General features: G+C 41.0%; 1 protein-coding gene across 2 annotated transcripts in view; it reads right to left on the reverse strand.

The window, feature by feature from the left end:
* LOC124788140 (GATOR complex protein WDR24) overlaps positions 1-25,294 on the reverse strand; it is a 141,559-nt gene that overhangs the window by 97,018 nt on the left and 19,247 nt on the right. For both annotated transcript variants that reach the window (XM_047255283.1, XM_047255284.1), the window contains one exon: positions 15,700-15,922. In XM_047255283.1, the coding sequence (XP_047111239.1) occupies positions 15,700-15,922 (223 nt within the window). The remainder of the gene's footprint in view (positions 1-15,699; positions 15,923-25,294) is intronic.

Raw genomic sequence — 25,294 nt, forward strand, 5'->3', positions numbered from 1 at the left:
AGCTTGCAAGGTGAGTAATTTCCTCATAATGGCTGGTGTTTTCCATCATCCACTGCAGAGAAAGTTCTTAAGGTCCTGCCAGAAGGCAGTACCTTACAGAAGCACTGAAAATAATAGCAGGATATGGACAATGAGAATGTCTACATTCCGCAATTGTTTCGATTGGCTGGAAAACGTACATGTTGTATAATTTTGTAGCACAGTTTGGAGCCCAAGAAATGGGGGAGTCAGCTGCTTTGTTTGCATATTTCTGAAGTCAGGATTATGTGACTCTTCATGATCCATGAAGTTATTTAACGCAGTACAGAACACAGAGAGGACCGGAAGTGCATTCCTGGCTGAAGTGCAAAATTCTGCTTAGGCATTTTTCTGTTTCTCTTGGCAAGTGTTGTGGAATGGTGACTGTAGACCTGTTCAATAAAAACAGAGACCTTAAGAGCGCAGCATGGAGCCATCAGCTAACAGGAGATGGTGTCGGATAAAAGTGACATACTTGGCTACGGTTAATTCTTTTGTAAGCTTATGTTACCACATCTGTCACACCAGACCCCTTACTGGCGATAAACATAACAAGAAGCGAGGCACTGACTCATCTCGTTATGATTCTACTTGCCAACACCTGGAGGCATGGGTCCAGCCACTGAGCAATGGTGGTCATATGTCAAAGCGGTAGGTGGATCAAAACAAAATGTCCAGACACTCTGTGACCAAAATGGTACTGAAACAGAGGATGACAGACTAAAGGCTGAAATACTAAATGTCTTTTTCCAAAGCTGTTTCACAAAGGAAGACTGCACTGTAGTTCCTTCTCTAGGTTGTCACACAGATAACAAAATGGTAGATATCGAAATAGACAACAGAGGGATAGAGAAACAATTAAAACCGCTCAAAAGAGGAAAGGCCGCTGGACCTGATGGGATACCAGTTCGATTTTTACAGAGTACGCGAAGGAACTTGCCCCCCTTCTTGCAGCGGTGTACCGTAGGTCTCTAGAAGACCGTAGCGTTCCAAAGAATTGGGAAAGGGCACAGGTCATCCCCGTTTTCAAGAAGGGACGTCGAACAGATGTACAGAACTATAGACCTATATCTCTAACGTCGACCAGCTGTACTGTAGGAATCAGCATGGGTTTCGAAAAAGACGATCGTGTGAAACCAGCTCGCGCTATTCGTCCACGAGACTCAGAGGGCCATAGACACAGGTTCCCAGGTAGATGCCGTGTTTCTTGACTTCCGCAAGGCGTTCGATACAGTTCCCCACAGTCATTTAATGAACAAAGTAAGAGCATATGGACTATCAGACCAATTGTGTGATTGGATTGAAGAGTTCTTAGATAACAGAACGCAGCATGTCATTCTCAATGGAGAGAAGTCTTCCGAAGTAAGAGTGATTTCAGGTGTGCCGCAGGGGAGTGTCATAGGACCATTGCTATTCACAATATACATAAATGACCTAGTGGATGACATCGGAAGTTCACTGCGGCTTTTTGAAGATGATGCTGTGGTATATCGAGAGGTTGTAACAATGGAAAATTGTACTGAAATGCAGGAGGATCTGCAGCGAATTGACGCATGGTGCAGGGAATGGCAATTGAATCTCAATGTAGACAAGTGTAATGTGCTGCGAATACATAGAAAGAAAGATCCCTTATCATTTAGCTGCAATATAGCAGGTCAGAAACTGGTGGCAGTTAATTCCATAAATTATCGGGGAGTACGCATTAGGAGTGATTTAAAATGGAATGATCATATAAAGTTGATCGTTGGTAAAGCAGATGCCAGACTGAGATTCATTGGAAGAATCCTAACGAAATGTAATCCGAAAACAAAGGAAGTAGGTTACAGTACGCTTGCTCGCCCACTGCTTGAATACTGCTCAGCAGTGTGGGATCCGTACCAGATAGGGTTGATAGAAGAGATAGAGAAGATCCAACGGAAGCAGCGCACTTCGTTACAGGATCATTTAGTAATCGCGAAACCGTTACGGAGATGATAGATAAACTCCAGTGGAAGACTCTGCAGGAGAGACACTCAGTAGCTCAGTACAGGGTTTTTTTTGAAGTTTCGAGAACATACCTTCACCGAGGAGTCAAGCAGTATATTGCTCCCTCCTACGTATATCTCGCGAATAGACCATGAGAATAAAATCAGAGAGATTAGAGCCCACACAGAGGCATACCAACAATCCTTCTTTCCACAAACAATACGAGACTGGAATAGAAGGGACAACTGATAGAGGTACTCAAGGTACCCTCCGCCACACACCAGCAGGTGGCTTGCGGAGTATGGCTGTAGATGTAAATCAAACAGCGACATCAGTATCACATCAAGGACGGTGTGTGCAGTGCCACCTTGTGAATCTGACTAGCAACCTCTGTACTAAAATCCTGGATCATAGGGCTCTCTGCCTGATTCTTTTATGGTTCATTCATATGCTCACTTGACTCTGCTCCCAAGACGTTTGTCACTTGTTGGGACTCGGCCTAGCTATGTACACAGACCTTGGATGGAACTAATGATCACCATTGTCATTAAAGTGATTTATTCTATGTGTACTTATTTATGTGTGTAGCTACACAAATGGCAGTGAATGGGATCACTATTCACGTGTGTTTTTTAACAAAGTTGCAATGTCGACAGGCATGTCTTGGAGGTTTCTCTTCAGCGTTCACGGCAGCTGCTGGAGAGCCAGAGGTGGTTGGAAATGCAGCAATAAGAACACATGGCAATGTTTGACAGAGTGCTGACAGGCCTGTTAATATAGCCTCAAAATTTCCCACCCTTTCTGCCACCTTTCCCCGCCTACGAAGAAGACTGAGAATCATATGAGGAACACCTAGAGCAATATTTCATGGCCTTCAAGGTAATTTACACCGACTCTCTCAAAGCTCTCTTTTTGTCGTTGATATTTCTCCAGATGTACCACTTGTTAGGAAAGTTAGCCTCCTTGAGGACCCTACATCTCTGTCATTCGAGGAAATGTTTCATTTTTTGACTTCAAGCTTACCCATGTGATTTCCAAGAGAGTGGTGTTTTGCCGATGCAGGAAACAACTCCATAAATTTTAGCAGAAGGGCTGCAGAGTTGCAAGGTTTTTAGTCAAAAGTGTCATTTTGTTAATGCACACTCTAAGGAATCTTATGTGGACACAATAGTTTGGGATGCTATTATCAGGTCAGGCTCTGATAAAGGCATCTGCTGACGGGGAATTGCAGTTCAAGTAGTTAAGAAGTTAGAAGAAGTAGTTAAGGCACCACAAGCATTTCAAATTTCCTGGGCTGCAGGCCATCGGTTATATCCCTAGTCTTAGATGATAGAAGGCACACACATTCCAGCACCTGTTTTGGAGACAGACTTTGTGGCAATGCAACATGCCCAGCCACAAGCCCCTGCCGTCCAGTCCAGCTTGTTTCATTCAATATGACCAGCTGGCCTGTCCTCAGTGTTGGGCTACTTGCCATCACTGTCAAAAGCAAGGACATTTAGTACTTGTGTGCAACTACAGGTCAGCTTCAGCTGTGACTTTGAACTCTCAAGCTACAGGCACCGACGTCGTTGGCCATGTGTATGACAATCTTGCAACTGCTTCTAACAAAATGTTCATCAATGTGCATATCAGCAGCATGCCCCCTTCGACTTCAAGTGCATACCAGCACAGAAGCATCACTCTAACACTTCCTTGCACCTTGATTCCCCTCCACTGCCTACTGACAACAAATTCCTATTCTTTGATAGTTTATTGCAGAGATGGCATACAAGGCAGTGGTGGGCTCACTGATGCTCCTCGTAGTGGGCAGTGCGTTTATGAAAAATTTGTTTCACTTGGATGCTTTCACGGAGTCTGGATTCATGGTTGCCAACTTGAGACATTTAATGTCTGACCTCGTTCCCTACTACGAATTGGATGGTATGTGCAAGGAACATTCCATCCTTTATTCGCAACGCCACAGATTATGCACCATGTATCACCCTGAAATTCACAGCGTGACCTCGTATCTTTTATACCAAGCCTATGCTACTGGCACTTTGTGATTAAGTAAAAGAACTAGATAGGCAGGCAGCTTTAGGTGCCTTGGAACCCATACCATCCAGTCAATGAGTTACTTCATTAGTGATTATTAAGAAACCAATGGCAAGCTCCACCTTTGCAGTAATTTCAAGGTGACAATCAATTCGCCGTCTGTGCCCAATACATATACCATTTCCCGTCTGGAAGAACACGTAACAAAACTGGTGGGGGGACATTATTTTTCAAAACTGGATTTGTAAGAAGCATATTTACAGCAACCACTTGATGAAGAGTTTCATCAGATCCTTGTCATCAATATGCCATATAGTTCTCTACCAGTACAGCCACTTGGTTTATGGAGTCGTCAGCACTCTGGCCTTTCTTTGAACATTACTTGGAGCAGCTCACATACCTAATCCCTTGTTGTACCAACTACCCTGACGACACTGTCATCGCTGGTCCCACCAGTGAAGACCATTTTCACAACCTTTTGCTTCTGTATCAGACATTGCGGGACATGGGTATCAAGTGCTATTTGGATAAGTCTTCCCAACCTTCTACTGAATACCAAGGGCATAGCATTACCCTCGGGGGTTTCAGCCAACAAAAAAGACAGTAAAGAATATCAAGGCCCAAAGAATGCCAATAAAAGTTTGTAGTCCATCACACCATGGATGCAATGAAGTGCTCGGAACCATCTCATTGACGATGTGACAAGAATGCCCCAATGCTGTATCAAGATACATCAGTTGCTATTATCAATGATTTCCCTGCAGGATATGGAAATAGACAAGGCACAGACTCTGATGCGTGTTTGAGGATGTGAAATGCTTTGTCACACTTTTGATCACCATACACCTTTGGAGGTGTCACACTGTCAAAGGCTTATACATGCTGTCAAGTAGGAAATTTACTCTTTTTGCCAATTATGAAACTTAGATTGTTTATTTAAAGTAATATTTCATTAGATAGCATTTCAGGTCCACATTCGGCAAATTAGTGAATACCATAAAAAGGTTGTGCAGATGCTTATATGTATTAGCATCCATGGCAATTATGTCAGCAAGATAATCGCGACACACAGGAACATTATGGAACAACTGTTCTAGACAGTGCTCAGAGATAGTAGGGACATTGGAAATTTCAAATGGAAGCCTTTGATAATAATATCATCCAAATGGTGTGTTCAAAACTGAAATATCTGTTGCGGGTCTGAATGCAATGCAAGTTGTAAATAGACACCAATTAGGTTGACCTTGGTGTGGCATTAACCTCGTTTCTGTTTAGAAACTCTTCATGACGAGGGATTGGAAATATTTATGCAAAAATTTGATAATTTATTGCCTTGATGTCCCCACACAGTCTAAGGGAGCTGTGTGCCTCCTGACCTACTACCAGAGATACCACGAACTAGATGAGATGGGCACAATGACATTTTGTTTCTGTAAGTGGTCATGTTCACTGTAGGTCTGTTGTGATAGGTGTGGAATATGGGTCAAGCTCAGAGAAAATGGGAAACTGAGGATTGCCTTACATGAATCTGGGTTTGTATGTATTTTATGCAGCCTATCCCAGGAGAAAAGAGGTCTGAGATCTTTGTATATAATTCATAACGGCTTGGAATGGAATCTTAGTTTTCTTGTTACTAAATGAAAGCACCTAGACTAAAAATATTATCTGTATTCAATCAACTAATGACTAAAAGGGAAACCTGTCTAGCTACACAATTATCTGATGCTTCTTCAATTTGAATTGCTACTTTTATCTGTATTGTCCACTTTACGTTGTAAATTTTTTGTCAAATGGTTGTAATGGAGTTGATCCAACACCTACATAAATATTCCAACTGACATCCAATGTAGAAGCCCCTGTGTCCACCTGAGTTATCAAAGATCAGTTGATCTATTAACAATTTTTGTAGATTCCCCATTTTTGGGTTTATTAAAGTTCCAATTTTATGCACTGAATCACTACTATGCAGCTTTGTGGTCTTACAAGAACACAAGAATTACAAACACTGCTAACATGACCACGTTTCTTACAACAAAAGAAAATTTTGTATTACTTTCGGCACTGATGGAGTGAGTGGTGCACAAAACACTCTGTACAAGAAGTCAGTGCAATTTGGGATTTAAGTGATGCTGGACTGTGATTAGGATAATTGGAGGAAGATTCCGAACCTCAAAAACATGAATGCATGATTCCATGATCTCTGTTGTTTACTATTTCTATCCAACCATAGCCTGCTTCCCCATCAAATGAACTGATTGTTTATCCCTTCTGATCAGGCAACTTTTCAGTCTTTTGTGAGAATTTGAAATTTTGCACAATTCTGAGAACTTCATGGATCCAAAGACTTTAACACCTGGGTATGAACTTCTTTGGCAAGTGCACACAGTCCCCAGTTATGGAAACAGCACGATTGTTTGCATTGTTCATATACACACAAATAATTGCAATGACGACGGAGACTCAATCCTTTAAGATCTGATACCCAGTCATGGTACAATTCAGATTGCAATTTTTGACAGTGGTAGACTTCTGATCCGGAAAAGGTTGTATACATTTTGTAACTATAGTACTCTGAAAGTACATCCAGATCTTGGATAACAACAACCTGTCATGATCATCTTCCTGTGATGACCAAGACAAAAGGAAAAGTTTTTGAAGAACAGTGTCATTTACTTTGAAAGTGTTGAAATTATAAAGTAGTTGATGCAAGTACGTTTATTAGTCATCAGTTCTATCCTGCAGTGACAGGAACAATGGAACCACAGGTGTCATTGAGGATGCAGCTGACCACACAGCTAAGTATTACAGTAGTATGGCCATCCATTGCTTGTTGTGTACCTCAAGAGATGTGAGTTGTTTATAAATAACACAAGTCTGATGCGCAGAACCAAGTGCAAGTTTATTTGTTGGTAAACAGCAAGTGAGAACCCGGCCAACACAATAAACTGTAGCAAATCCATGGAATAGCCAAGAGTTGTCACTGGGGAAGTGGCTGGAATGTAGCATAGGAACATAAATCAAGCAAACACTTGAGGCTACCTGTGCAAAGGAGTGCCTACTTATGCCATCCCATAGAGCACTGGTTGCAGCATGTCGGTTTATGTGGAGACAAGGGGCAAGCCCACTGTCTGAAGTGTCACTCTCTGTGTAAGTCAATGGAGCAGTGTATCATCAGTGGTATAGTCTGAAAAACCTTGTCATCCAAGCCACTTTCACTGTGGCTGAGGGATACAGCACTTACCACTAAGAGAAACAACATGTTGTTAAGTGAGTTTTCTGACACGCGATCATACTAAAATGTTTTGTTTCATACATGGTGCTAGACATTGTCCTTGCATGTGACTGAAGAATAGTCTATTTGCTCTCCTTGGTAAGAAAGCCCCTTCTTTGAAAAAAAGTGCTGCCTCCCCTATTTTGTTATATTTTATATCTACCTGATTACAATGGTATTTTTCAAAGAAAAAATTATTACATTTATAAATAATGAGCCCTGTGTAGCGTACATTATTACTACTTGTCATACAGCTTTATAACAAACACAGCCAAATGTCACTAAAAGTAATCAATTATTGAAAATATAATGTAATTGTATAGATAAAACATCAAGTTACCAAGTGACAGCAGGTGAAAACACATGCAAAGGTATTAAAATCTTTAGAAAAAGGGCAGGTCAGGTTCAGGAAATGAGGAGAGTTCAGAAAAGTTGCTCAAAACCCTGCATCGTGGGAGGCTTACCGAATGGTATGAGAAGGAAAGACAAGATTGTTGGGGACTGCACCACACAACATTTGAAAGTATGAGAGCTTAAAGATGGAAGATAGGGTCATAAGCCAGACAGAGATTACTGACAAAACATTGTGCATGAATAAATAAGAGTGGAAAGCTAATTGCACTGTATGTGGTAGAGGTGGAGGGCGGGACAAAATAGAAAGGTCAAAAAATGAAAGATATAGCAAACTAAGGGGGAGTGGAGAAAGGAGTAGTTACTGAGAAGAAATGCTGAGACAGAAAAAATCAATGTAAATTAAGGCCAAGTGGGTGGTGAGAACGATAGACATGTTGTAAAGCCGGTTCCCACCTGTGGAGATGTAAGAAACTGGTGTCTGGGAGAAGAATCCACACGAGACATGTGGTGAAACAGGCACTGTGGTCACGACTGTCACACTGTAGAGCCGGCTCTCCAACAGGATATTGTGTGTTGCCAGTATACACCCTCTGCCCATGTCCACTCATCCTAACTGATAACTAGTTGGTAGTCATGCCAACATAAAAGGCTAAGCAGTGTTTCCATAAGAGCTGGTACGTGACATGTGTCGTGTCAAGGCAGGTTTCTCTTTTGATGGTGTATGTTTTGACATTTATAGGGCTGGAATAGGAAGTGGTAGGAGAGTGCATAGGGAAAGTCTTACAATGGGGATGGTCACAGGTGTAGGAGCCACAGGGTAGGGATATGAATGCAGGAGCAGCATAGGATTTGGCAAGAATATTGTGGAGACTGGGAGATAGATGAAAAGCTATTCTAAGCATGTTGGGCAAAACGTCAGACAGAATGCACTTCCTTTCAGTGCATGATTTTAGAAAGTCACAGCCTTATCGAAGTAGTTGATTAATACAGTAAAGACCAGGATAATACTGAGTGACAAGATGTGCATTCCTCAGTGTTTTTTGGAGGGATTAGCAGTACCAGTTTTGGATGTAATGGCCTGGGAAATGTGCTTTTGAACTAGGGTAATTACATACAGTGAAGGCTGAGGTGAGAATGCTAGCGTAATGCTGTAAAGAGCCTGCATCGAAACAAACACGTTTGCCTTGAATGCTATGGCTGTACAGGAGAGAATGTTTGACATGGAAATGATGGCAACTGTCAAAATGTTAGTACTCATGACCACCAACTCCAGCATCTCGAGCCGATATGGCATCCCGGCATTTCGGCCTGTGAGGCAGGAGTTGGCAGTCGTGTGCATGAGGTGTGCTTGCTTGTGTATTTGAATTGTGTGTATTTTTCTTTTGCTGATGAAGGCTGTGGCTGAAAGCTTTATGTAAGTGTATTTTAATTGTGCCTGTCTGCAACTTAACATGTCTTCTTTATGGTAAGTGGCAATTTGTCTTTTCCTAAAGTGTTGATATTCTCACCTAGAGGTTCCATTGTTTGAAAATGTAAGTGCTGTTGTTTGTTAGTACGTTTGATGTGAAGAGAAGTGTGCAGCTAACCCTCGGTGAGGATGATGTCAACATCAAGGAAAGTGGCATAGTACCCCATGCCACTTTCCATGGAGAGCACTATCTGAAATTTAACTGGGAGAATGTATTGGGAGATTCCAAGGATTTGAATGAGCCAGTCTCACCATGAGTCTTTATGGCAAAGATTTTGCCCATCACATCTAGAATAGCTTTTCGCCACTCTCTCAATCTCCGCAGTATTCTTGTAGGACCCGGTGCACTTCTGCACCCATTTCCCTATCCTTTGGCTCCTACCCCTATTGCCAAACCCGCTGTATGACTTGTCATATGCACTCTCCTACCACCACCTACACCGCTCCTGTAACTGGCAAAACATATACTACCAAAGGGAAAGCCATCTGTGAAATGACATACACCATGTACCAGCTGTTATGAGAATACTGATCAGCCTTTCATATTGACATAACTAACACCAAGTTATCAGTTAGGATGAATGAGCATAGGCAGAGGATGTATACTGGCAACACACAAAAATTCTGTTGTAAAGTGTTCTCTACAAAATGACAGTCATGACCATGGTGCCTGTTTCACTGCATGGGGTACCTGGATTCTTCCCCCAGACACGTTTCTGAGAAATACGCAGATGGGAACTGGCGTTACACAATATCCCTGGTTCTCACGACTCACCCTACCTTAATTCATGTTAATTTCTTCGGTCTCAGCATTTCTTCTCAGTAACTTTTCCTTTCTCCACTTCCTTTTAGTTTTCTGTCTCTTTCATTATCTGATCTGTCTGCCCCCCCCCCCACACACACACACCTCTATCACATACAATGCACTTAGCTTTTCACTTTTATTAACTCACGCACGGTGTTTTGTCATTGATCCCTGTCTTGCTCTTGACCCTATCTTCCTCCTTTAAGCTCTCAGGTTTTCAAATCTTGTGTGGTGCCTTCCCCTGCACTCTGTCTTTCCTTCTCATCCCACCCGGTAGGTACCTCCTGATCCACTGTTCTGGGTGACTTTTCTAAACTCTCCCCATTTCCTAAACCTCACCAGTCCTTTTCTTTCAGCACCCTTCCTTCTCCTTCAAAATTTTTTGCCAGAAGAAAGAGCCACTGGATCCAAAAACTTGCAAACTTCAATACCTTTATATGTATTATTGTTGAAAAACCAAGTTTGCCGAGATCGCTAGTAATTCTTTTTATTACTATTACCAGTTTCAACAGATCTACACTGTCATCAATGGGTCTGAAAATTACACAAACAAACATCCCAAGTGAAGATGGTTCAAAAACATATGATTTCATATAATCACTGTGTTCATTACTGCAACTTGAGAATGTTGTATTAGGCATACAAACTTTTTACAACACTGAAAGTCACATAGTGGTGCGTCAAACTGTTATAAAAAGTGGGGTGGGACACCAGCATGACACAAATGAAATACCACATGATTAAACATAAAAATGTTGTACTGATGTCCAAGCATACAATAATCACTTGCACCACAATAGTGACTTAGCTAATATAATATTTTCAAAAATAAGTAAGTACACAGTTATATACATATTTGTGTTGATAACTGATAAATTATGATACATGTACCACCCTGTCTCATTAAAATTATTTTAGGGCAATTTACACAAAATTTTAATTCAGATTCACTATGTTTTGAAAACATACAGTGTCATTTTTTAAATAATTTAAAATTTGCAATGAAATATACATTGTCATCCTTTACATGTAAACTTCTAATAACTGTAGTTCAATGTCATTTTTTACAGTAAGTTTACAATAAATGTAATTCAGATTATTCATCAACACAGAGCTGTACCAAAAGTCCTGATAGAAAAAAAGTCAGCATAGATTTGTCAAAACTGGTAATTGTAATAAAAAAGACTACTAATGATCTTGGCAAATTTGATCCTTCAAGAATAACATAACCTTCAAATAACAGCCTCCGCCACCCCACAGCTGACGCAGTGTCAAACATATATAAACTTTATGCGTGTTTTCTCCTGCCTTCGTTTGGTGAGCATATTTTTTATCTATACATTTACATTATATTTTCACAGCTAGATGTCAGGTCGTCAACAGAACTTGAATGTTGTTCACGTAATATTTAGAAAGTGGCTAATGTGGTCTGGTTTTAACTGTTTTTGAATTGGTAGGCATTCCATAATTCTTGTTTTATGTTAGACAGCAGCTTGTTGAGTATCTTACTACCAGAGTACATAACTCCATTCTGAACATTGTTCAAAGAGGGAAAGTCTGCATAGAAATTATTTTTGTGTCTCGCATTGTGCCTATATACATCACAGTTCAGTTGAAACTAATTTTTAGTATCAGCAACAACAAAAATTAAGGATTAAAAGTAAGGGAAAGTAAATATGAGAATTCCAAAATCCTTAAAAAGGCTTCTGCAAGATATATGATTGTTCACTTTACGTAATATTCTTACTGCTCACTTTTACTGAACAAACACTTTATTCACTTTAGGTGTACTGTTCCAGAAGATAATTCCATAACACAACAGTTAGTGTAAATATGCAAAATAAGTAGCTGACCAGACATCCCCATTTTGCTGGGACAGTCCTGGTTTTCACATAAATGTCCTGGCATCCCAAGAAAATCATTCAGGACACATAGTTGTCCCAGTTTTCAATCAAGAAACAAAATATGTGCAATAATATTTCTCATTTAATTAAATATTTATGAAAAACAGGTTTCCTAAAAGTAGAGCATTACACAAATATATATATTCACAATACCCCCCTATAGGCCTACTGCACTTTGTTTAACTGATCTTATGCCCAAAAAAAGAATAACATCTATATTGAAAAGAAAAGCAGGTATCACCTACCCTTGCCTCTGACTTGACAGCTTCCACTTTGTGGCCCTCAAGACAAGTAAAACCAAAACCAAAGGAGGTATGCATGAGCATCGCTGAAACCATTTCTCCTATTGGAACTGCAGCGATATGAAAGGTAATTTTTGTTAAGAATGTGAGGTATGCAGCATCTGTTAGCAGTGCTTACTGAATATTGTTTGACGTACCCTACCAGTCTGTGGTCAAATGAAAACTTAAATTTAATGGGAAATGTATAATTTGTATCTGATTATTGATTAGTACCATTACACAATTTTTAGGATGAACAAATTGTACCTAAATAGCTAGTAAGTGACTAGAAACAGCAGAAAATATATCCAGGTTATTACTATAAAAAAGTATATGCCAGTCTCTCTCATTTCTGGAGAAAAGAATTTTATTGATTTATAATGTACCTACATGTTCCTTTCCAATACACAAATCAAAGATAAATTCTCGCTATGGGTTTTTCAGTTGCTGCATGATCATAGACCTATTATAAATTTGAAAATCATGATAACTGACAAGAAAGGTAAATGTAAGTGTAGTAATGAACTTAGGGATAAAGTATAAACACAAGTGTCTCAGAATTTTCTCTTTGAAATCTCGTCAGCCTAAAAATAAGCCAACACCCCTGTCTCTAGGTCAGCGCAACTGGAAATTGTTCTATGAGGTAAATCATGTAGTGAGCTTCTTTATTAGTTTACCCATGTGTTGATAACATTTTAACTTGTTATCCAGCTGCACACAGGAATTTTACACAGTGTTTTTCATTCAGAGTATGATCACTAATGTCTTCTGGTGCTAAAAGAGTCTTTGTGAGAGTATGACTTAAGTGAACAACTTGTATGCATCTCCTGCTATCATCCGAACAGTGTCTGCTAGGGTTGGGTTTGGACCTTGACTAGTATGGTTGTACCATCAGCAAACATTACAGTCTTTGAACTGCCCTTTGCAGTCATAGAAAAATTATTTATGTAGGTTAGAAAGAACCAGCACTGATCCCTGCAACACTCCACATGATATGTTGCCCTGTTCTGAACTTATTTTCATGCCACACACACACTCTCGTTCATTCACTCACACAAATGCAACTCACACACACATGACCACAGTCTGGCTGTCAAGGCCAGACTCTGGCCTCGGCAGCCTGACTGGTTTGTGTGCGTGGGTGTGGGGGCGCGTGCGCACGAGTTTGCGCGTGGGCATGCGCACACACATGGCCAAATTTTACTTGTTTGCAGGCTTTTTCTCATGCCTATCTGCAAAACAGGATAATTTTTCTTGCTCAGGTCTGCTAGAACTTCACCTTGTATTTCTTTGTGTGTGGAGAATTCTTCACAAAAGCCAAATTGAGAGGCAGTTAACAGTTCTATTCAGGTAAATGAGTCAGTAATCTATCAAAGGCCACTTTCTAAAATACATTTTAAGAAATGGTTTGCTCACCTCCAGTTTTGTAGATGGTTCCTACCACTGCAGCCCCCTATATATTGCTCCCATGAGGATAGAGAGCATAAGATTAGATTAATTACAGCAAGCAAGGAGACATTTAAACAATCATTCTTCCCATGCACATTATGCAAATGGAACAGGAAGAAACACTAATAACTGGTACAATGGGATGTACCGTCTACCATGCACTTTATAGTGGTTTGCAGAGTACAAATGTAGATGCACATTTAAAACTTTCACAAAATATGCCCGAGTCATTGACTTCTTACAAAGACAGCGTAAGATCTGGCCCTATCACATTAGCACAAGTTTTAATATTCTCCTAGAAACATCACCATAAAGAGTGGTTGTATTTTTTAAGCTAATGTGTCATGGTGGAGCATGTGATGTCTACAGAAATAAATCTAATGCAGCACTTGAAGCCACTGCAACACAGGAATTATTCAATCTGTGACCAATGATTTGAAAGTGTCACCATTTCTGTCAATTTTCTGGGAGCTCAACTTCACCAGTTCAAACATAGGAAAAGGGAGAAAAAATACGAATGTACTATGGTACATCTGCTTCTTCACACAATTTGTTTCATGAAATATGTATTGAGCTTCACTTTAGTCTTAAAAGCAAAGTCAATACTGTGGGTCTAATGTGTTCTGGAGATCATACATAAAGAAATTGTCAATAAAATCCATACTTTTGTGTTGGGTGACTGCTGAATGAAGATTCACATGATAAATACTGTACTGAACAAGCAATCTAAGGCCTCATTGTACATTTTGATTTTAGTAATATGTCATGAAGATGGGCACACCAAATGCACTGTGATGATGAAATGCAGAACTGTGTGTCCATTTACTAGCTGTACTCGTGCATCTTCAAGAAGTATGTTACAGTACACAGAATTCAAGAAAAAAAGGTTAACTGAAGCAGTGGTTATGTTTCTTTGTATTGACGCTGCCAAGATGAATACTAAGAAGAAGAAGAAGAAGAAGAAGAAGAAGAAGAAGAAGAAGAAAACTTTGTGAGCTGGGAAAGGATCAGAGTCTGAGGCATCCCAGCCTTCACCTGATGTGGTGTATGGTAGGGGACGGGGGAAGGTGAGAAACTAAATTAAGATTGTTGTACGGACATTTGCAACTAGTCCCTATTTATATAAGAACAGTGTTTTAATCACTGTATCACCTAGCTCAGGATTTGCATATAATTATTACTTCTCATGAAATGGAAGAGATAATTATGTGTGTTATATTTTTAACTGGATAAATTCCACACAGAATAAATCAAAAAGAACAAAAAACATCATCCATTTAATGACTCACCATAAAAAGGACACACTTACACATCTGGAATAGCCATGGCCAAAAGTACCAAGTTACACCACAAACTGCAATCTCATACACACTGTTCTACAAAATTGGCCTCTTGTTACTATTTCTCTTCACATACTTGAAGAGCACCTATAGTTTGTGTCAAATTCGTGCATATGTGTGCGTGTGTGTGTGTGTGTGTGTGTGTGTGTGTGTGTGTGTGTGTGTGTGTGAGAGTTATCTCCGAAGGAGGACACTGTCCAAGACCTTAGCAATGTTTGTAGTGTAGTTTATGTGCCTATCAAGCTAATCTATATACCTTTATTCTCTTCATGATGAATATGGTATATAACAGTTAGGAGGACACGTAGGAAATAAAAGATAAGAGGGTATGGGAGAGGAGGATAGAGGTGTATGAGAAGTAGAAAAGAGTAACATTTATTTTTGAACTGATAATACAAAAAAACTGCAAAAATTATATACACAGACAATATAAATAACTATACTACACTAGCCAAAAACCCAGGATGGTACAACAACAGTGTTATGGGAAGGATAGATTGCTAGTCAACATGCAGTGGATACACTGAGTTGCAAATGGTCACAACAAAAGACTGTGATACATTTAAGCTTTTAACCACATGACCTTTTTCTGAAGCTCAAAAGTATATCAGTCTGTTTTTGCTGTGCCTGTCTACAACTCAACGTCTCCTCTGTATGCTGAGTAGCAATCTACACCTTCCATAACAGTCATTATATTATACTAGAAACTGTTTACAGGGTGCTGTTTGGGGGCAGTTTTCAACAGCAGTGGTGCTGTTGCAAACTTGTAGACAATATACTCATAATATGAATGAATCAATTACACACCTGTGGTATGTTCTTGCAGTTTCTCGTGTTCTCAGATCAAAACACTTCATTGTTCCATCTTGTGACCCAGATATAAGCCAGGTTGACTCAGCCGGATGGAAACTAACTTTGTTTACTGTACGTTTGTGGTCAATAAACACATGGTCTTGTTTTGATCTTGAAGGACGGTTCAAATTCCATACAACTACTGCCCCATTTGTTGCAGCAGTTGCTAAAATGTGGTCTGTGAACAAGTCATATACTTTTATACTAACACTGCCATTATCAATGTTGCTGTTGTTTCTATACATATGGTTATTTCTTATCTGTCTATGTTAGGCTCATGGCTTACAAAGTTAAACATACCATAAAAGAATAACCACTAAAAATTATTTCACATAATATTACGAGGTATATCATTGGGCAGCAATATTTAATGAATGTATGATTGTGTGGACCGGCGTATTGAGACAATTGTAACATTTTGATTTTACCAACAGTCTTTATGATGTGTGTTCAAGCACTGGATATGCTGACTTCTAGGTACATATACAGTACATTTATTGTGTCGGATACAAAATTCAATTGAGAAAACTAATAAAATTGCATGAAAACAAAATGGCTGGCCATCATTTACCTTCAAGAGATCAAATTTTTAGTACTGATGATTGAAACATTTACTTTAAGTGTTTTCTGTTTTAAGAGTTTCTATGAACATTACTCACAATTTTGCCTTCTGAAGGTTAATATTAGCCACTCATTCTGTCTCCCTTTAATTTTATATTACCTTTACATACTGTGTAAATTTTAGGCATATACTTACTGGTCACATTTATACATAGTAACTGATTTTTTTTCCTTCAAATAAACTGCTACACTCTCACATATCATTACAGCGTGGAAGCATGTAACAAATACGTCTGAAAAGGCCATGCACAGAATTGCAGTTTTGGGGGTCTTGGTGCTAAGTTCCTATTTGAGCTAGCAACAAGAGGTAAAAATTTTTCGGTTTAGCCTGGAGCAGCAGCCATTTGTATAGCCATTCAAACATTAGTCTTACTGCAGCTAAGTAACAGTATATTGAGCAAGGTTTGAATGATTAACCGGGGCTGGTGCCCAGGCAAATTGTGCATATCAATTAATTCCTTCTGCAAAAGATTTCAACTGGGTTGAAATTAATGTTCAGCTAATGGCACAATTTTTATGTGCACATTCAGATTTTACATGCAAAAATGTGCGAAAACCACATTTTCCTGGGAGGCTTTTGAAGTGTGCCACTTCTGTAGTTTAAACTTGAATGAATCAGTTAAAACTTTGCACGAAGGTAGTTAAATTGGATGAAGTCAAAAAGAAATTTTGTTTGTCCAATAATTTTTAGCCATTGTGGAGATATGGTGGTTTAAAGTTGATCTAATTGTAGCACATGAAATTCATTCTTGCATGGATTGAATTCACAAAAGTGGATCAAATAAATAACAAGTGAATTCTTATGAGAAAAACTGAAGACTCATTTTCAAAAATCTAGTTTCGTTCGGCTATCATGTGCAAAAAAACATATTTTTTGTGAGGGTTTTTTCCTTCCACTCACCACTTCCATGTTTCAAACTTGTGCAAATCAATTCAAATTTTGTAAGACGGTAGACAAATTTGTGTAATTATTGGTTGTCCTACTGTGTTTTGAAAGCTTTATCCATTGTCATGTTATAAGCAACATGGTTTGAAAGACAATAATAAATACTTATACCAGATTAGTTGTCATCTTAGTCAACAAAAACCTACACTGGTTGCCAATTTGTGCTGGCCCAATGGCAAAGTTACGGTAGAGTAAAAGTTGGGAACCAGAATGAAAAATGCCCCTACTGTAGCACATAGCAAAGTTAGGGATATAAAAGAAGGTAACTAGCTTCTCAACTTATTTGGCAGCTTCAAAGCCATTTAAATTAAAACATCTAGACATATTTGCACTTTCTATGAGTTAACCCTACATACCCAGTACAGTGATCTCCCCTAGTTGCAAGGTTGCAAGGCATTGGCATGCCTGCATCTTGAAATTGAGAGGCTAAAGTCCCTGATCCTGTGTCCAAAATTCATAAGATTCACCACTACAGTAAACACTATCAATATCATATGGCAGAATAGCATACATGTGATAGCTAAAAAAGTTTTTCTGGGGGGATAAAATTTCTGGGGATGGATTTGTTCCGGGGGGGGGGGCCTAAAACAATTTCTTGATATCTGGTTAGGGGATTGATTTTTTTCCCCGAGGTGACCATTTCTCCCTCCAACCCATCCTCTGATACTTTCTGGTGAGGGATGTAAGAACAAGTAAGCAAAAATTTAGTGCTTCTAGAAGTAGGATACATCTAACATAGGAAGTACCAGAGAATCCGCGTGCATTTGAAATAGGAAGTATCCCAGAGTGGAGATGCATGCATCCTAAACTTTAATGACATGCATATTGCATGACATGACAAATGCCATGTTGTATGACATGATGGCATGTGTGATGGTATGCGACATGACATCATGTATTAAGTTACTTTACTTGATGTTGTGGTTGCAGGAGAGCCAACACTGTGTTACTAGAGGAGGCCGAAAGGCACGCGTTTTAGCTCACGCAGGCTGGCGTGAGGTCTGGAATAGGACAAGGAAATTAGAATTTAGAAAAACGGACATAGCTGGTGGAATACTTAACCTTAATCCATTAATGATGAACGTCGCTCTTGACGGTACATGATTCACAATATCAATAGGAACTGAATATGGCGCATTGCTAGGTCGTAGAAAATGACGTAGATGAAGGCTATGCTAAACTATCGTCTCGGCAAATGAGAGCGTATTTTGTCAGTGAACCATCGCTAGCAAAGTCTGTTGTACGACTGGGGCGAGTGCCAGGAAGTCTCTCTAGACCTGTCGTGTGGCGACGCTCGGTCTGCAATCACAAATAGTGGAGACATGCGGGTCCGACGTATACTACCGGACTGCGGCCGATTTGAAGGCTACCACCTAGCAAGTGTGGTGTCTGGCGGTGACACCACACTTGACAAGATGCATTATATTTTGTGACACAGGTACTAATACCGACAAATAAAAAAGCTTGAATACATCTACATCTACATCTACATTTATAATCCGCAAGCCACCCAACGGTGTGTGGCGGAGGGCACTTTATGTGCCACTGTCATTACCTCCCTTTCCTGTTCCAGTCGCGTATGGTTCGCGGGAAGAACGACTGTCTGAAAGCCTCTGTGCGTACTCTAATCTCTCTAATTTTACATTCGTGATCTCCTCGGGAGGTATAAGTAGGGGGAGGCAATATATTCGATACCTCATCCAGAAATGCACCCTCTCAAAACCTGGCGAGCAAGCTACAGCGCGATGCAGAGCGCCTCTCTTGCAGAGTCTGCCACTTGAGTTTATTAAACATCTCCGTAACGCTATCACGGTTACCAAATAACCCTGTGACGAAACGCGCCGCTCTTCTTTGGACCTTCTCTATCTCCTCCGTCAGACTGATCTGGTACGGATCCCACACTGATGAGCAATACTCAAGTATAGGTCGAACGAGTGTTTTGTAAGCCACCTCCTTTGTTGATGGACTACATTTTCTAAGGACTCTCCCAATAAATCTCAACCTGGTACCCGCCTTACCAACAATTAATTTTATATGATCATTCCACTTCAAATCATTCCGCACGCATACTCCCAGATATTTTACAGAAGTAACTGCTACCAGTGTTTGTTCCGCTATCATATAATCATACAATAAAGGATCCTTCTTTCTATGTATTCACAATACATTACATTTGTCTATGTTAAGGGTCAGTTGCCACTCCCTGCACCAAGTGCCTATCCGCTGCAGATCTTCCTGCATTTCGCTACAATTTTCTAATGCTGGAACTTCTCTGTATACTACAGCATCATCGGCGAAAAGCCGCATGGAACTTCCGACACTATCTACTAGGTCATTTATATATATTGTGAAAAGCAATGGTCCCCTTAACACTCCCCTATGGCACGCCAGAGGTTACTTTAACGTCTGTAGACGTCTCTCCATTGATAACAACATGCTGTGTTCTGTTTGCTAAAAACTCTTCAATCCAGCCACACAGCTGGTCTGATATTCCATACGCTCTTACTTTGTTTATCAGGCGACAGTGCGGAACTGTATCGAACGCCTTCCGGAAGTCAAGAAAAATAGCATCTACCTGGGAGCCTGTATCTAATATTTTCTGGATCTCATGAACAAATAAAGCGAGTTGGGTCTCACACGATCGCTGTTTCCGAAATCCATGTTGATTCCTACATAGTAGATTCTGGGTTTCCAAAAACAACATGACACTCGAGCAAAAAACATGTTCTAAAATTCTACAACAGATCGACGTCAAGAGTATAGGTCTATAGTTTTGCGCATCTGCTCGACGACCCTTCTTGAAGACTGGGACTACCTGTGCTCTTTTCCAATCATTTGGAACCTTCCGTTCCTCTAGAGACTTGCAGTACACGGCTGTTAGAAGGGGGGCAAGTTCTTTCGCGTACTCTTTGTAGAATCGAATTGGTATCCCGTCAGGTCCAGTGGACTTTCCTCTGTTGAGTGATTCCAGTTGCTTTTCTATTCCTTGGACACTTATTTCGATGTCAGCCATTTTTTCGTTTGTGCGAGGATTTAGAGAAGGAACTGCAGTGTGGGCTTCCTCTGTGAAACAGCTTTGGAAAAAGGTGTTTAGTATTTCAGCTTTACACGTGTCATCCTCTGTTTCAATGCCATCATCATCCCGGAGTGTCTGGATATGCTGTTTCGAGCCACTTACTGATTTAACGTAAGACCAGAACTTCCTAGGATTTTCTGTCAAGTCGGTACATAGAATTTTACTTTCGAATTCACTGAACGCTTCACGCATAGCCCTCCTTACGCTAACTTTGACATTGTTTAGCTTCTGTTTGTCTGAGAGGTTTTGGCTGCGTTTAAACTTGGAGTGAAGCTCTCTTTGCTTTCGCAGTAGTTTCCTAACTTTGTTGTTGTACCACGGTGGGTTTTTCCCGTCCCTCACAGTTTTACTCGGCACGTACCTGTCTAAAACGCATTTTACGATTGCGTTGAACTTTTTCCATAAACACTCAACATTGTCAGTGTCGGAACAGAAATTTTCGTTTTGATCTGTTAGACAGTCTGAAATCTGCCTTCTATTACTCTTGCTAAACAGATAAACCTTCCTCCCTTTTTTTATATTCCTATTAACTTCCATATTCAGGGATGCTGCAATGGCCTTATGATCACCGATTCCCTATTCTGCACATACAGAGTCGAAAAGTTCGGGTCTGTTTGTTATCAGTAGGTCCAAGATGTTATCTCCACGAGTCGGTTCTCTGTTTAATTGCTCGAGGTAATTTTTGAAAAGTGCACTCAGTATAATGTCACTCGATGCTCTGTCCCTACCACCCGTCCTAAACATCTGAGTGTTCCAGTCTATATCTGGTAAATTGAAATCTCCACCTAAGACTATAACATGCTGAGAAAATTTATGTGAAATGTATTCCAAATTTTCTCTCAGTTGTTCTGCCACTAATGCTGCTGAGTTGGGAGGTCGGTAAAAGGAGCCAATTATTAACCTAGCTCGGTTGTTGAGTGTAACCTCCACCCATAATAATTCACAGGAACTATCCACTTCTACTTTACTACAGGATAAACTACTACTAACAGCGACGAACACTCCACCACTGGTTGCATGCAATCTATCCTTTCTAAACAACGTCTGTACCTTTGTAAAAATTTCGGCAGAATTTATCTCTGGCTTCAGCCAGCTTTCTGTACCTATAACGATTTCAGCTTCGGTGCTTTCTATCAGCGCTTGAAGTTCCGGTACTTTACCAATGCAGCTTTGACAGTTTACAATTACAATACCGATTGCTGCTTGGTCCCCGCATGTCCTGACTTTGCCCCGCACCCGTTGAGGCTGTTGCCCTTTCTGTACTTGCCCAAGGCCATCTAACCTAAAAAACCGCCCAGCCCACACCACACAACCCCTGCTACCCGTGTAGCCGCTTGTTGCGTGTAGTGGACTCCTGACCTATCCAGTGGAACCCGAAACCCCACCACCCTATGGCGCAAGTCAAGAAATCTGCAGCCCACACGGTTGCAGAACCGTCTCAGCCTCTGATTCAGACCCTCCACTCGGCTCTGTACCAAAAGTCCGCAGTCAGTCCTGTCGACGATGCTGCAGATGGTGAGCTCTGCTTTCATCCCGCTAGCGAGACTGGCAGTCTTCACCAAATCAGATAGCCACCAGAAGCCAGAGAGGATTTCCTCCGATCCATAGCGACACACATCATTGGTGCCGACATGAGCGACCACCTGCAGATGGGTGCACCCTGTACCCTTCATGGCATCTGGAAGGAGCCTTTCCACATCTGGAATGACTCCCCCCCGGTATGCACACGGAGTGCACATTGGTTTTCTTCCCCTCTCTTGCTGCCATATCCCTAAGGGGCCCCATTACACGCCTGACGTTGGAGCTCCCAACTACCAGTAAGCCCAACCTCTGCGACCGCCCGGATCTTGCAGACTGAGGGGCAACCTCTGGAACAGGACAAGCAGACATGTCCGACCAAAGATCAGTATCAGCCTGAGACAAAGCCTGAAACTGGTTCGTCAGACAAACTGGAGAGGCCTTCCGTTCAACCCTCCGGAATGTCTTTCGCCCCCTGCCACACCTCAAGATGACCTCCCACTCTGCCACAGGTGAGTGATCAGCCTCAATGTGGGCAGTATCCCGGGCAGCCACAGTCATAGTCCGATCGGGGGATGCGTGGGACGAGCTGGCCGTCCCCGACCAACCCCCATCCGGACCCCCACAGTGATGCCCATTGGCAACAGCCTCAAGCTGTGTGACCAAAGCCAACACTGCCTGAAGCTGGGAGCGAAGGGATGCCAACTCAGCCTGCATCCGAACACAGCAGTTGCAGTCCCTATCCATGCTAAAACTGTTGTGCAAAGAACGTCTGAACTAATCTACAGAGAGCGCAAACAAATCGACACAAAATTTAAATGGTTATTAAAATACAAGATTGCCTAGTAAATGCAGTAATGCTGCTACTTGCGCACTGCTGACACACTGCTCGGCGGCAGAAGGAGACTACGCGATTTTACACTATTCAGGTACTAAAACGCGATGCTACAACTCTCAAATACTATAATACGCCCAAAATTTATGAATCAAACAATGCAAGTACCAAAAACATGCAAAGAAATTAAGAATTAAACTATGTAACAAATGAGTGAGCTAGGAGTATACGACTTGCTGCTGCAGCTGCTTATCCAACGGCGGCAGGGAGCACACTGACTGTGACTGACTGTGACCACAGGCACGAATATGTCATTATGTTTTTATTTAAATGTCTTTGAAGCTGTCCAGTAAGTCATGAAAATAGTTCCCTTCTGTTACATCCCAAACTCTGTCCAGGGCATATTCGTCATACTCACATTTTTCATTCTGGTAACACAATATTAAAACACAACTTTCATAAAGATACTATGAACATCACAAAATTGTAAATGGAGTTCTGACCCTTTGTAACAAAGAACAGCAAGCTATGTTGGTCAACAAAAAAAGATGTCTGGAAGAAACGGCTAGTAGGTCATGTGGACTGTGTCTTGAGAAAGTTATTTAAATTTTTGATTCTAAAGAACTGTCAAAAATTGCTTTTAGGGGAAGAAGAAATTAACACACAATTTAAGTAACAGTAACATAAATAATCCTAAACTAAGTTCACAAAATTACTATAAGATGTACTTCAGTTAAGTGCAATATTTTACAATATCTAAGATTTTGTATGAATAAAGTTTACAGCCACCTTGGAAGTACTATTTACGTATTATAGAAAGTTTATGATGCACCATTAAAAATATTTTCTGAAAATATCGTATCTACAGCTGCAAGCCCGAAATGTAAGGGATCATTATTGAAAATAGCATATCACCTGTTGACTTCTGTCTCAGATTTTCTGAATGACATTTGTTTAACAATTTTCTTGACTTTCCACAGGCACGAGTGGCTGATGTGGCCAAAGGATCACTCCCTATGGCTGGTAACAGACTGAAGTTGAGTTTGTAGGCAGAGATTATATGTACCTGCCACACCAACATCTGAAGGCTTCTCCCCTTGCTAATTTAAATGATCATTTGTTGACGTATAGGAATCCAGGATCTGTATACCCTGAGGCTTTCTCCTTTCTTGTTGATGGTATTGTCATGTTTGTGGATTTCTACAGTTTCCTTGAACTAGTAGGCATGGTAGATCTTCTCCATAGTGAAGAGGTGGGTGGTTGGACGCACTCTTCCAGTCGTCACAATGGTGTTCTGCTCTCCCATCTGAGTGTTGTGCATTCACTGGACTGGCAGAGACTACAGGAATCCATCAGAGGTGAAGATAGCTGCAGCAAATCCGACAGCATTCAGGAAAACTCTATTATTCAGCAAGCTACATCAGACACATGTGTATACCCCTGTCCAGTGAGTGGAGAACGGCATTGACCCACACCATCTTTGGGCTGGAGAAGAGACAATGGATGCATCTGAAGACCACGCACATTGCTGGGAGGCAGCATCTTGATGAGACAATGTCTCACAGCCAAGGCCTGAACAGCTCTGCTGCTACTGCTGCTGCTGCTGCTGCTGGCTGGTGTCATCTGCAGTGCTGGGAAGCACCATGGCAGCACCAGGGCACCAAGGTGCCCGGAATTCCAGACCTCGGCGTACAAGTAGCAGGGGCTTCGGGGCAGCAGAGCACCTCAAACTTTGAACCTTGGTATATGTGTGGCAGGCTGGTTTTGATGGCTACCCAATGGGTTCTGGAGGCTTCAGTAGCACAGCAGCTGTCCAGTTACGTCTCCAGCTCAAACTTGCCTGCTGTCTTGATCAGGGCACATAACAACACACCAGTGACTGGCTGTCTGGCAGCAAAGGCATGCACCACCACTTGATGCAATGCTGCATTGACAAGTCTTTGTGAGTGTCTTGATACACACTGAAGTAATTTGTGGGACACCTGTGGTTTGGTTGTTGCATCAGCTACGTGTCTTCAGAATGGTAATTGGAATACATGGAATACCTCAAATTCCTTGGCATCATAGTACTCTGTCTGTACTGCAACATACCTCCCCTCTATGGAGAAATTCAGTCCTCCAATTTAGCTAGGTGTTGTGCCGATGAAGGCTAGCTGGGACAGATACTCAGATATAATTATCCAATAGAATAACTCCATGACAACATTACTTTTGATAAATTACTCATCTATTATTTAAGCTCATCTAAGTTTCCCTGCTGCATTTTCACCACACACTTTCCCTACATTGCCTGCTGTAGTGCTCTCTTTCAAGCAGGCCAGCAATCCAACACACTATGTCATGCCCCTCTGTCACGGAGCCACATGAGCTGGCAGTTTACACTACGAGCAAACAACTCATTTGATAGATTCATCACTTGGACCCTTCCTTGGTGCTACAACCAAATCTATTTCTGGTATAACTATGATATGACATTTATGGTGGGTGGTGGAGACATTCTTCTTGTTATCAGGATGGCATTCTGCTCTCCCACCTTGATGTTGTTGGCTCGACA

Source organism: Schistocerca piceifrons, chromosome 3, assembly GCF_021461385.2.
Source record: "Schistocerca piceifrons isolate TAMUIC-IGC-003096 chromosome 3, iqSchPice1.1, whole genome shotgun sequence".
NCBI classification, from domain to species: Eukaryota; Metazoa; Arthropoda; class Insecta; order Orthoptera; family Acrididae; genus Schistocerca; species Schistocerca piceifrons.